The 13,372-nt window shown below is 52.2% G+C and overlaps 1 protein-coding gene across 8 annotated transcripts in view; it reads right to left on the minus strand.

The window, feature by feature from the left end:
* Positions 1 to 6,989: 6,989 nt before the first annotated feature.
* Positions 6,990 to 13,372, minus strand: part of Eps15l1 (epidermal growth factor receptor pathway substrate 15 like 1) — a 95,866-nt gene continuing 89,483 nt past the window's right edge. For 4 of the 8 annotated variants that reach the window (XM_028893545.2, XM_037211800.1, XM_037211799.1 and 1 more), the window contains 2 exons: positions 12,107 to 12,312; positions 6,990 to 7,548 (listed from right to left, as the gene is read on the minus strand). In XM_028893545.2, the coding sequence (XP_028749378.1) occupies positions 7,405 to 7,548; positions 12,107 to 12,312 (350 nt within the window). In that variant the 3' untranslated portion in view covers positions 6,990 to 7,404. Of the gene's footprint in view, positions 7,549 to 12,106; positions 12,313 to 13,372 lie in introns of those variants that run through there. The other 4 variants (XM_037211802.1, XM_037211801.1, XM_037211803.1 and 1 more) reach the window with 3 other exon arrangements.

Below are 13,372 nucleotides of genomic sequence, written 5' to 3' on the forward strand. Positions count from 1 at the left end.
AACTACAAAAGCCAGGCCAGTCAAGCCCAGATTTTTCTTATTGTTTGTTTCCCGTTTGCAGAGAGTAACTTTGAATGATCTGCATCTTTTCCCTTTTTTTTTTTAAGCAATGTTTTCCCTTTAAAAAAAAAACATAAAACCTATAGAGCGGAGGTATAAGGTGTGGCACTCCAGCCTGACTGCCAGGAGTGTGATGAGATCCCATCTCCCTGCTCCCCTAACCCATGAACCCTGTTGTTTCTTCCTTCAGCCCCCTTTAAAGCATTCTCTGTCTGCAGGCGTCACCCCAGCCCTTCAGAGCTGGCGGATCCAGAGTTCAAAGTCACCCACAACTGCATAGTTAGCGTGAGGCCAGCCTGGGACACCTGAGACCCTGTCTCAAAACCTAAAAAAAATGTCAACAAACCCCCATAAAAACATAAAACCAACTTTTGTGGTGGGGAGGACATTCTCACCGTGTAGCCCAGGCTGGTGGGTTTCATTCTTCAGACTCCTGAGCACTGCGGGGACAGAAGCACAGCCCACACCCAGATCAACATAACGCGTAGTGCTGCTTTTTAAATTGTATTTATTTATTTATTTAGTATGTGCGTGCATGTTCCAGGGCCATGGCACACATGTGGAGGTCAGAGGACAACTTGCAGGAGTCAGCTCCTTCCGCCACGTGGGTTCCAGGGACAGAACTCGGTCCTCAGGCTTGGCAGCGCTCACCTGTACCCACTCAGCCATCTCACTGGCCGTGAGATTTGTTTATTTATTTGGAGACATAGCCCTTCTTCTGCTACGAAGACCAGGCTAGCTTCTAACTTGAAGAGATCTCTTTCTGTCTCCCGTGTGCTGTGACTAAAGGCATTCGCCTCCACCCCTGGTTAATAATTTTCATTTATTATATGTGAGACAGTCTCAAGTTTCAGCCCAGGCTGGCCTTAAAGTCCTGATCCTCCTGCCTCCCCCTCCCCAGTGCTGAGATGACAGTGACATTCACGGCTGTAACCAATGCTGCTCTGGTTCAGAGACGATTCCAGGCTGTGTTTATCACGTGGAATCACACCGTGTCGGAGTTGATGTTTGAGTCAGTGTTCTCGCCTCTCTCTTAGGCAGCCAGTGAAGTTAATCACATATGTTTTTAAATGGGGGGGGGTGGCTTTTTAAGACAAGGTCTTGCTATGTAGCCCAGGCTAGCCTCAAACTTTCCCTCTCCTTTCCCCAGCCTTCCAAATGCTAGGACAGGCGTGCACCACCACTACCCACTGACAAAACAGACATTTAACAGTTTTTCTTCTTTAAAGTTTTTTTAAAATCATTATAGTGATTGCTTGATTGTGGGATGAATGCATGTGCCACAGCTCCTGTGTGCACATGGATGTCAGGAGAAAATTTTTGAGTCAGTTTTCTTTTTTTTTTTTGGTTTTTTCGAGACAGGGTTTCTCTGTATAGTTTTGTGCCTGTCCTGGAGCTCGCTTTGTAGCCCAGGCTGGCCTCGAACTCACAGAGATCACCTGGCTCTGCCTCCCGAGTGCTGGGATTAAAGGCGTGCGCCGCCACCGACCGGCAGTTTTCTCTTTCTATCACGTGGGTCCCAGAGAGTGAACGGAGCTCCCAGCGGCAAGTACCTTCCCCACTGAACCATATCACCATCCCTGACCAAGTGTTTTTAGTAAAGATGAGGGTAAACCTCAGGCAGCTGAGGCAGGAGGATCTGGAGTTCAAGGCCAGCCTTGGCTACAGGGACAGCTGGAGGCTACGTAACCCCTCCCCTCAAACAAAACAAAACAATAGCAAAGATGTTCATCAGCCAGAAAACAAACCAGAGTCCATTCTGCGGAACCACACAGTGTCCACACAGCTCAGCACTGCCCCAGCATGGAATTTCTTTGGAATAAACAAGAGATAATGATCATGTTTCCATTTCCCCCTACGTTTTTTCTTTTTTTCCAATCTCACCTCCTGATACAATTTGTTCAGCGCCTAGGAACTTTTTACCGAGGAAAAAAATCTCTGAGTGGGGGTGGGAGGCCCACGTTTGAATCTGATAAGGGACCAAAATATTAAGCCTATTATTTTTGGTGGCAGGTTTGTTTTCTGGCTGCTTCCTGTTCGGTCCTAAAATAGCCCTGGACAAGGGGCTCAGGACATGAACGGCCTTCCCATAAAACCAGCTTTGAAGCCGGGATTTCATGGCACGGAGTCTGACCTCGTGTGATAAACCGCTTCTTGACTCTTTCTACCTACCCAACTGCCATCCAAGTGACCTCGTGCCACCCGCAAGGTGACTCTCAGAATCTGCAAAGCGTCACGGGGAGTCCTGACTCAGAACTCGGGGTCAGTTCATTGCCAGGATGACCCTGGCCCAGGCTCTTCCCAAGCCCAAGCTCTGAGGACTTTCTGCCACTGAGCTCCACCCAAGTCCTTTTTACTTATTATTATTATTACTACTACTACTACTACGTTTTTGTTTTTCTCTATGTAACAGCTCCGGCTGTTCTGTAGACCACACTGGCCTCGAACTCACAGAGATTCCCCTGCCTCTGCCTCCCGAGTACTGGGACTAAAGGGCTTGCAACACCATTGCCCAGCTTTTTGTTTATTACTGAACATTAATTTTCTTGAGTCAGGCAGGGTCTCATGTAGTCCCGGATGACCATGAACTCCCAAACTTCCTGCCTCAGATTCCGGGGTGCTGGGATGACAGACTGCATCCCCAAACCTGGTTTCTGTACTTCTGGGGATGGGCTGACCACAGGAAAAGACTTTCTTGTCATTTATTTATTTATTTATTTATTTATTTATTTAGAGACATGGCATCTCCACTCCAATGTGTGGGATCAGGTGTGCACTACCACAGCTGGCTGGCGGTGGGGACCCTTTCTTCTTTTGTGTGTGGCTTTCGGTGTGAATCCCTGGCTACAGAGACCAGAAGCTGATGTCAGGTGTTTTCCTCAGTCACTCTCCAGCTTTTGTTTTTGTTTAAGGACAGGGTCTCTCACTGAACCTGGAGCTCACACAGGTTAGCCTGGGTAGCTAGCGAGCCCGACATCCTCCTGTCCCTGCCTCCAGCACTGGGGGTGCCATCCTGCCTGGATTTATTTAACAGAGCTTGTGGGGATTTGAACTCAGCCCCTCATGCTTCTACGACAAGTGCTTTACAGACTGGACCATCTCGCAGCCCTCCAGACGCTCCATCCCAGAGGGGCACGGCAGGGTATTCACGCCAGTGAGTTTCCTCCCACGAAGCGGTCACCCTCCTCTCGTGTTGTGAACATCAATCCCAAGGAGGGGCGTGGGCAGAACACCTGGCCTCTGAGCCTTAAAAGACTCAAGGCTGGCGCTGTAGAGCCGGCTCAGGGTTAAGAGCAGCGGCTGCTCTTGCAGAGGACCCAAGTTCAGGTTCCAGTATCAACATGGCGGCTTGGGAAGGTCAGCAACTCCGGTTCCAGGGAATTCAATGCCCTCTTTTGGCCTCAAAGGGCACTGCACCCACACACGGCACACACATGCAGGCCAAACACCCCCCCACACAAAATAAAACGGGAAAAAGGCAGGAAGGCCTGAGAACTTCCAGGGCTCACAGGAGCAAAGGAAACGGTGGGTTAGAGGTTGACAGGGATCCGTGACGGAAAGGAGCCGAGGGCAAGCAGAGGCAGCTTCAAGAGGTTCAGCTGGCTGGGGAATTGCTCCAGATGAGTAGGACGCTAAGAACGGCCGTGATGAGAGGGGCTTCTGGAATTCTCTATCTCTGTGATTCTAAATCTAAAATGGTCCTTAAAAAAGAAAAGTGAAGGCCGTTGGCAGTGGCGCACGCCTTTAATCCCAGCACTCGGGAGGCAGAGACAGGCGGATCTCTGTGAGTTCGAGGCCAGGCTGGTCTACAGAGTGAGTTCCAGGACAAACCACACACACACACACACACACACACACACACACACACACACACACAACAACAACAACAACAACAACAACGAAAAAAACAAAAACAGAAAAGTGAAAGGCTGGAGAGATGGCGTGGTAAGCATGCTTGTCGCCAAGTCTGATTACCTGAGCTGTGTCAACCAGTGGATGCCAAAACAGTCTCACCTCAAAGGAGACAAGAGGAACTCTGGAGCCAAACATGAACGACAGACATCATGTCACCTGGAGCTCCGTATTTCCAGATGCAAACAGTTTTGTGAAGCTTGTAGAATAACCAAATAAAGTCACAAACCAAGAGCTTTTCAAAGACCATGATGGAGGCATCCCACAGTTGCCTGAGGACTCCTGGCACTCGCTCTGTAGTCCAGGCCTTACTCCTGAATTCAGAGATCCGCCTGCCTCTGCCTCCTGGGTGCTGGGATCAAAGGTGTGCGCCACCACTGCCTGGCTAATAATTCACTTTTTTAAAAAACTGGGAAAGAAAAAAAGTTAAGAATAAACAGTCTATCCAGTGCCCTCCATGGAGCTTTCCCAGCTGCTATGTGTGTATACAGCACGTGAAGGGATGTTGTGTAGACCTGGATCCAAGCCCCAGAACCTCATTAGGATGTGAAACATTTCAAAACGTAACTCAACGAGGCACAGTAGCTGACTCCCTATAATCCCAGGGAGGCAGAGGCAGGCAGGTCTCTGAGTTCTAGGCCAGCCTGGTCTACACAGTAAGACCCTGTCTCAAAAAACAAAACAAAGTAATTAAAAAAAATCAGAACAGGAGGGGAGGCAGTGAGAGTTTTTTCAGATTTGTTTTGATTTATGTGTGTGTTGTGAGTGTGCAGTGCCTAAGGAAGACAGAGGAAGGCATTGAGTCCCTAGCAGCTACAGTGACAGGTGGTTGTGAGCCACCAACATGGATTCTGAGACCTGAACTGGGGTCCTCTGAAAGAGCAGTGTGTACTCTGAATCCCTGAGCCCTCTCCCAGCCCCATATTTTACCTGACGCTTTAAAATTACATTTCTTTCATTTTGTATGGGTGAGGCTCTCCCAGACTTGCAAGTCCAGGGATCCAATTGTGATGGGGACGTCTGGAAAGAAGCTGTGTCCCAGAGGCTGACCAGCTGACCAGCTGACCAGCTGACCGAGCTGCAGGGGCATGGAGAGGGTGGAAGGCTGCAGGCCCAGAGCCTAACTACGGTTTGTATTGGGCTGGCTTTAGCTCTTAATGACCATGGCTGGCCCACCTCTGTATGGGACCCCAAATCCCATGAACAGCAGATTCAACTCCTTGGAGGTAGGCGGTGGTGGCACTCACCTTTAATATCAACATGGGGTGGCAGAGGCAGGCGGAGCTCTGTGAGTTCGAGGCCAGCCTGGTCTACAGAGTGAGATCCAGGACAGCCAGAGCTACACAGAGAAACCCTGTCTCAAAAACAAAAACAAAAAACCACCTAACAGTGTTTGCCTGCATGTATACAAGTGTAAGTGTTCATCTGCATATATGTGTTTGTCTGCAAACATGTATGTGCAACACATAAGTCCTTGGTGTCCCTGAAGCCAGAGGAGGGTGGTGAATCCCTTGGAGCAGAGTTACAGAAGGTTGTGAGCCATCATGTGGATGCTGGGAATCAAACCCAGATCCTTTGGAAGAACAGACAGTGCTCTTAACCTAAGCTGTCTAACCCCTTATTTATTTTGAAACAGTCTGGCTATGTAGCCCTGATGGCCTTGAAGTCCTTATGTAGACCAGGCTGGCCCACACTCAGATCTACCTCTGCTTCCTAAGCAGGAGGCTCAAAGGCATGTACCACCACATGCAAGGTTATTAAAAATGTATTATATGTGCGTGTGGGTGAGTGTCCAAGGAGACCAGAGAGGGCAATGGGTCCCCTGGAGCTGGGGACACGTGTAGCTGAGCTGCCTGATGTGGGTGCTGGGAATGAAACGTGGGTCCTCTGCTAGCGCAGCAGGCATCTCCTCCGCTCCCCACTCCACCCCCAAGTCAGATTCTAAGCACATGAAATAAAATGTGAGCTCTAGGAGAACACAAGGCCGTTTCCTGCCATGGCCAGAGGCCTTCACAGGGCCAGCCCACAGTTCCGCCTGCCCCGGCACTAGATGGCCACAGTGTCCATGTTTTGTCTTCACTTACAAAGCTGAATATCTGGGAGCATTTCTGATTTGGGGTGTCTGACTGTATCACTTTCTTTGAGACATGGTCTTTCTGTGTAGCCCTTGCTGTCCTGGAACTCGTCATGTAGACCAGGCTGGCCAACTGCCCTTGCCTGCTCCTGCCTCAGGGTGTGCCAGCAACCTGCATTTCAAAAGCATTTTTCCCCTGCAGAGGAGGAAAGGAGGATGCATTCTGGAAAGTGAAAAAAAAAAAATTGCCAAACTGGCTTCTCTCTGGTCATAAATTGCCTTCAAAGCTCAATAGCCGAGCTGGTGTAGAAGACGGTTCAGAGGTTAAGAGTGCTTGATGCTCTCGCAGAGGGCCGGGGTTCCATTCCCAATATCCACATGGTGGCTCATAACCCACTGTAACTCCAGTCCCAGGGGCCTGCACTTTCTCCTGACCTCATGGGTACCAGGGGTGCACAGACACATGCAGACAAAACAGTCATCCACATCTAACAAAAACAAAAAGCAAACCCCACCACCATCAACAAAACGGCTCACTGGGTTAAGGCACTTCCTACCAAGCCTCATAACCTGAGTTCAATCTGAAGGTCCCACGTGGTTGGAGGAGAGAACTGACCTCTGCCCTTTCACTGTGCTCCGCGGATTTGTGTATGTGCACACACACACTAAACAGAACACAAATATAAATAAACAGTAAGTGTGCTATGCACGGCTCTTGCAGAGGACTCAGATGGAGTCCCAGTACTCACACTAGGCGGCTCCCAACTGCTCCAGGGGATGACACCCCCTTTGGCCCCTACCAGCACCTACAGGCACGCACATGCACACACGTGCACACAAACGATGCAACACTTCTCTTTACCCTGCTGCAGGAGCACTGGTCCTCAGCATGCCAGGGAGCCACCGACCCAAGCTCCTGGACTGAAAACAAGACAGCTTCACGTTTTGTATTAAAATATTTTATATTAATCATTCAAACTTCATTTTTATACAACGAATGCATACATCATGTGGGGGTGTCTCATGGATGCGGGGAGGGGCGGGGGCAGGGCCTGTCTGCAGCAGGAGACTGGAGGCTGTCTCTGCCAGTTGTTGACCGATCTGGAAGGCGGAGCCTGACTGACCGCCATCACACCTCAGACAGACAGACAAGCAGCTTCCAGGCCTTTTGCCTACAGCTGCCTACCTGCCCCACTCACGGGGGAGCTGCGTCTACTGCCTCTGAACAAGGCCCCGAAGCCCAGGCCCGGTGGCCAGCTTGTCCTTAACTGTGGTGGCTGTGGCAGGCACGGCTTGAAGCGGGCACGCTCTGAGCATGGGTGTGTACATACGGACGGCAGTGGCTTCCCCTGCACCGCCTAGGCCGGCATGTCAGCCTTGCTGAGGGCGATGGCCAGCTCCAGGTCCTCCTGCTCCTGTCTCCGCAGCCTCGCCAGCCGCTCCTGCTCCGCTTTCTCGCTTTCCCGCTTGGCCCAGGCCAACTGCTGCTCCTCATTGCCAAACTACAAAGGAAGATTGGGCAGTGAGAGGGGGACCGGCTGGGTGGAGGGCGCTGGGCAGGTAAGGACCAGCAGCCCACGCTAGGGTCCCTGACCTCACTCCACGTCAAAAGAAGCGGAGTACATTCGACCTGAGCTGCCAACTGGAGGTCTAGACACCCACCCCTGCAGAGAGGGCAGCCCGGCCTGGTGCTGGAAGGTTCTAGCAGGCAGGTCCACCAACTCTGTAGGTACATCCTACAGTTTTCTCTCTCCTTTAGAGATAGGGTCTCCTTAGGTAGCCCAGGCTGGCCTACAACCATAGCCAATCCTCCTGCCTCAGCCACCCAGCTGGCTGTCACACCCTACCAGCTACTCTTATTCTGCTCCATGCCCTCTTGAGAGACCTCAATCCCCCAGGGAGGAGCCATTTCGCGTGTAGGGACTTCAATAGTTCCCTAATCACTGTCTCTTCCAGGGAATGCGGATTTCTGTGATTTAAGATTCTAGCCCTCAAGAGCAGACAGACATCAGCAGTGAAACAGGTGACGGGGGGGGGGACGGGGGGGGGGGGACGGGGGAAGACACACAACCTCCTTGGGGAGAGGAGGGATGGAGGTGCAGAGGACACAGCAGCTCTTTCACCAGAGCATGGGCCCTCAAAAGGATCTGTCTGCAAGCCGCCCCCAGGAACTGGTGGGGACAGTGGCCTGGGGACCTGGGAGGTTCTAGGTGGCAGAAGTCAGGGCCACACAGGACCTAAGAGCCCTAGGACAGAGCTGAGACTTCCTAGCCAGTGACAAGGAGCCTAGTGAATATTACTCAGCTCTGTTGGTGGCAGGGGTGTGGCCTCCAGGGAAAGGGTGGAGCCCAGGAACCTCACAGGGGCTCAGGAAGGGGACAAGTCTGGAGTCTAAGACATCCCTAGGAGGTTGGGCTCATCTATTCCCACATGCAGGTCATAGATCACTGCCCCCTCCCTGTCTTGGGGAATTTTCCTAAAACTTCACGGGGAACAAAATAAGGAAGAAAAAAACGCAGGGGTAAATACTCCAGGAGCTGCAGCTGGGCAGTGGGCGAAGGGCTTCACCCTCGCAGCCCCAGAGGAGGAGCAAGCCCCTCACTCCTCCCACACAGCCTGCCTTGTGCACGTGCGCTGAGAGAACGTTCCCGCAAGGGTATTTCCTCAGCAGTGCCGACTAGACCTGGTTGGAGATGCCTGGACTAGGCTACCTCCGATTCTCCTGGGTCACAGAGGGGTGACCTGAACCTGAGGTGAACAGCAGCTTGGGGGCCACTTCCCTTCTGTACTGTCTCAGGGCCCCAAAGAGCCAAGAGGACCCCACCTTTCTCGGGCACCTTCACCAATGAGAATTTGTCTCTCTGAAGAGACGTGCCTGCATGGATCGTGCCGTGCAGGCAGACTCTGCCCCTCCCGTCTGCTCCTGGAGGCATCTGCGAAGCCCAGAGCAGTAGTCTGACGTCCACCTGGCTCCTAAGGAAGCTGAACGGGCTATGTCAGCTACTCTGGAGACACACCCCTCGCTGCTCCTGAGGAACGCACGCACGAGTGGCTTGAGGCAGAACGGCTGTCCGTGGCTGTTTTGTAGGGTAGGGACTCTGGCAACCCACGATGGCCCTGAATTCCCTGGGTCTCTGATAGGCACAGTCATGCCCTGCTTGCCAGGATGTAAAGAAACTTTTTTGTTGTTTTCAAGAAAAGTTCTCTCTATGCAGCCCAGGCTTCCCTCAACTCAGAAATCTACCTGTCTCTCTGTCTCCCAGGTGCTGGCATTAAAGGTGCTGGCTACTACGTCCTTTTTTTGAGACAGGGTCTCCTGTAGTCCCAGGCTGGACTTGAACTAGCTGAGGGCGACCTTTAACTCCTGGGTGCTGGGGATGAGCCCTGGGCTTTGTGGGCGCTAAGTGAGCACTACCCACTGAGCTACGGCCCCAGCCCGGAGGGAGAAGCTCGGCTAATGGGAAGAGCCACCGAGGGAACCGGCCACCACCAGAAAGCTTTGGGGTGCCACAGCAGGTGCCAAGGAAAGCATGGCCAACCCTCGTGGGGGACATCAGTTTCCAAAAGCCCAAACCACAGGTGACGACAGCCTTTTCTGAGCTTCACAGTATTAAAGTCCCAACGAGCCTGGAAAGCAGGTTCACGAAGGGAGTGAGGGCTGTCCCCACTGGGGCTCTGCCATCAGGGAGGCCTGTGCTGTGCCGTGCTGATGGGAACACAGGCCAGGCCAGGGCAGGACAGAATTTAGTTTCCCATCTGGGATGAGAGTGTTTAAATCAGAAGTTAAGCTAAGTATGGGTACAGTACCAAACACCCCAGCACCCAGAAGCTCAAGTTTGAGAACAGCCTCGGTAAGACCCAAATAACAAACAGATACACCTGAAAAATAAAACTGAAGCCAGTAAGCACTCTGGGACAACCAAGTCGTTAGCCCGGTCACAGCTCAGAACCTGGTGTTTACGATAAAGCGGTGCAGGGGAACGGGCGCTCTGCCGGTGCGGGCACAGGAAGTGCAAGCTTTTCAGAAGGCCACAGTCATCTCTCTACACCGCGGCTGGGCTCCACAACCGCTCTCCCTGCCCGCACCCAGCACTGCAGTCACGTGGTGACAGCTGTGCCGATCTGTTTGTTTTTCAAACGGACTGTTTTATTTTTGTAGCGCAGGCCGACCTGGGACTCCTGAGCCTCCTGCTCCCACCTGCCCGGTGCTGAGACAGAGCCGGTGTGGAGCTGGGCATGCACTCCACACATGGCACCAGCCCTGGTCTTGCTGGTAATAGTTCCCACCAGAAAATAAACCTCGTGCTATTCAAAACACTCCAAGTGCTTCTCTCTCCGACTTTGTCTAATAATGCTGCCTTTCTGAAGGTACACACTGTGCACTGTCAACAGAAATGAGCGAGCTGCAGTTCAGAAAAGTCACAGGTCCCCAGGGACCACAAAAGGGCCAGGGCCAGTGTATTATTATCACTATTACTATTTTTAGACATGTCTCTCCATGTACCTCAGGCTGACCTCAACCCTGAGATCCTTCTGCCTCAGCTTCCCAGAACTGGGATAAGAGATGAGTGCCACTGAGCCCAGCTCTGCTTTAAGCAATTCAAATGAAGCACAGCACAGCCACGTTCCATGGATGTCACTAACAGCTGGGGAGGACCTGGGTATTCACTGTGCTCTGATACAAATGCTTTGTTTTTTGGGTTTTTTGCAGTGGGAATAGAACCTAGGGTCATATGTGGGCCCTGCCAGTCAATCACCACTGAGCCACACTTCAGCACTCCGGGACTGTTTGGAGGCATGAGGACCAGTAAGTAGCTCATGGTCATTCTAGGCTACAAACTAAGGCCCAGGCTTATCTCAAAGAAACAAAAGCAAGTAAAAAAAGTAAACAGAGCCGGGTGGTGGCGGCGGCGGTGGCGCACGCCTGTAATCCCAGCACTCGGGAGGCAGAGGCAAGTGGATCTCTGTGAGTTCGAGGCCAGCCTGGTCTACAGAGCTAGTCCAGGACAGGCTCCAAAGCTACAGAGAAACCCTGTCTCAAAAAAAAAAAAAAAAAAAAAAAAAAAAGTAAACAGAGCAGTAATCCCAAAGTCTCCCCCCTGGCAGCCCAGTGAGGAACTTCACAAACATCAAGGAAAGCTTTTGGGAAAACGTCCACACCAGGAAGGGTGAAATGGATTATGGAAAGGCAGCACATTCGGAGCACAGGCCGCCCTGAGGTGGTGGAGGGTGCTAAGAATGCCAGCCATGAAGGAGCCCGGGCTGGCTCAACAGGAGCAGGGCAGCGCTGGTCAGAGCCCAGGCTGCTGCCAGGAAGCCTCTGGCCTGGGCAAGCGGCCTCTCTGAACCCTTGGGAAAGAGAAGAGGCTCCAGGGCGGTCCTCTAGGCTGGGTTCTTTTTTTACTGTAGCTAATAAACCAAATAGAAATTGGGGAAAAACAAAAAACAAAACGCAGAACACAAAGTAACCAAATCCCTCATTCTTGGACATCCTGCCTGGACTCTTCTCCTACATGCATGATGTACTTGGGCAGGACCACCGACCCTGGCACGCAAAGACCTTTCTGGAGGCAGCAGAACCTGATGAAATGTTCAGAATCAGTCCTAGGAAATGACTGCATGCTCAGCCTCCAAAACTCAATGGACCAACGTGGTGGCACACACCTTTAGTCCCAACACTCAGGAGGCAGAGGCAGGTGGACTGTGAGTTCCAGGCCAGCCTGGGCTCCATAGAGAGACCATGTCTCCAACAGAAGCTCAGTGAACACAGCAGCCTTGCCTGAGGGACAAAGGTCACACAGCCACTGAACGGAGGCAGGCACACTCCATGTCACCCACCCGGGAGAAATCTCATCTTCCTGCAGGCGTTCAACATAGTTCTCACTCAGCTTTATCCACAACCTTTCCCTCAGAGAGGCCAGTGCAGAATAATAACAAAGTAGTGGCTGGGTGGTGGGAGGTGCCAGCAGCAGGGGAGCAGTGTGGTGGCTGCACAGGGACGCCCACCCCCAAGAAGCAGCAAGCCAGGCAGGAAGGCGGCCGAGGGAGGACTCAACTTACAGAGGTGAAGTCGGCAAAGCCGGAGGAAGAGGCCTTAGGAGGTTTAGCTGAAGAGGAGGGGGCAAATGGATCTTTGCCACTAAATGGGTCCCCAAACCCCTTTTTATTTTGGAACGGGTCGCCGCTGTCAGCCCCGAGTGGCTGGAATGGATCGGGGGACTCGGGGAAGGCTGAAGAACCCAGCTGGCTTACAGGTGTACTCTGACCTGGAAAGTTTAGGGAAAAACAACAAAAAACAGAAGACAAAAAAAAAAAAAAAAAAAAAAAAAAAGGGAAACACAAGTTACTCACTACGACAGGGTGGAGTGCTGGCCCTGGGACTCTGATTTTTTGGGGTGTGTGTGTCTGGAATCCATGATCCCATGCCCACTCTGTACTTGTTACAGCATTCTATAATAACCCGGAGCAGAGGGGCAACAAGACTGTGAGCGATGCCAGAAGAGTGGTGTAATTGTTTTAAAGTTATTTTTGAGACGGGGTCTCATGTACCCCAGGCTGGGCCTAAACTCATCTTCCTGCCTCCCCCTACCAAGTGATGGGATGACAGATGTGTGGGGCCATACCTGGCCCAAGATCACTTTATGTCACATAAAACTGGACCTGTCTTTAGCAGTTAAGGACGCACACTGGTTTGCAGAGAACTCGTTTGGTTCCCAGTACCCAAGTCCACACTTCCCTACAGTTACTATGGGGGGGAGACTGGCAGGCTGTTGGCACAGGACTTGCTTTAGCCCAGCCCGTCACACCTTTTCCGTCACAGCTGAGCAGAGGGACAGAGGGAAGGGGCCAGGAGGACTCCCTGGTGACGAGGTCAGAGGCATAGCCTCCAGCTCACCAGAGCACAGGGCATGATTACAGGGAACAACACCAACCACACACAAGAGATGGACCTCTGCCTGGCTCTCCAGGCAAGGTCAGCTCGGTACTCCTGCCTCCTGTGGTTGCTGCTCTGCAGGACACACAGGGGTGTCCAGACATCCACAGCTGAAACATCAGCCCAAGGGCCAGGTCCGCACAGCTCCTGGTGTTAATGAACTACCCACACTGGCATGTCTCATGGTTTCAAAGCCATCATTCAGAAAGAAACACCTGGTTGTGTGGACAGCACACCTGAGCCCAGGACACCTGCTTCCCACCCATCACAACCAGCGCACTGCCTGATGGTAGTCCAGGTGGCAAGACTTCCGAGCAGGTAAAGCGCTGGCTGACAAGTCTGACGACCTGAGCCACCCCAGGCACCAGCACGGAGGAGAGACACAGCCCTGT

The sequence above is a fragment of the Peromyscus leucopus genome, chromosome 17 (genome assembly GCF_004664715.2).
Source record: "Peromyscus leucopus breed LL Stock chromosome 17, UCI_PerLeu_2.1, whole genome shotgun sequence".
NCBI classification, from domain to species: domain Eukaryota; kingdom Metazoa; phylum Chordata; class Mammalia; order Rodentia; family Cricetidae; genus Peromyscus; species Peromyscus leucopus.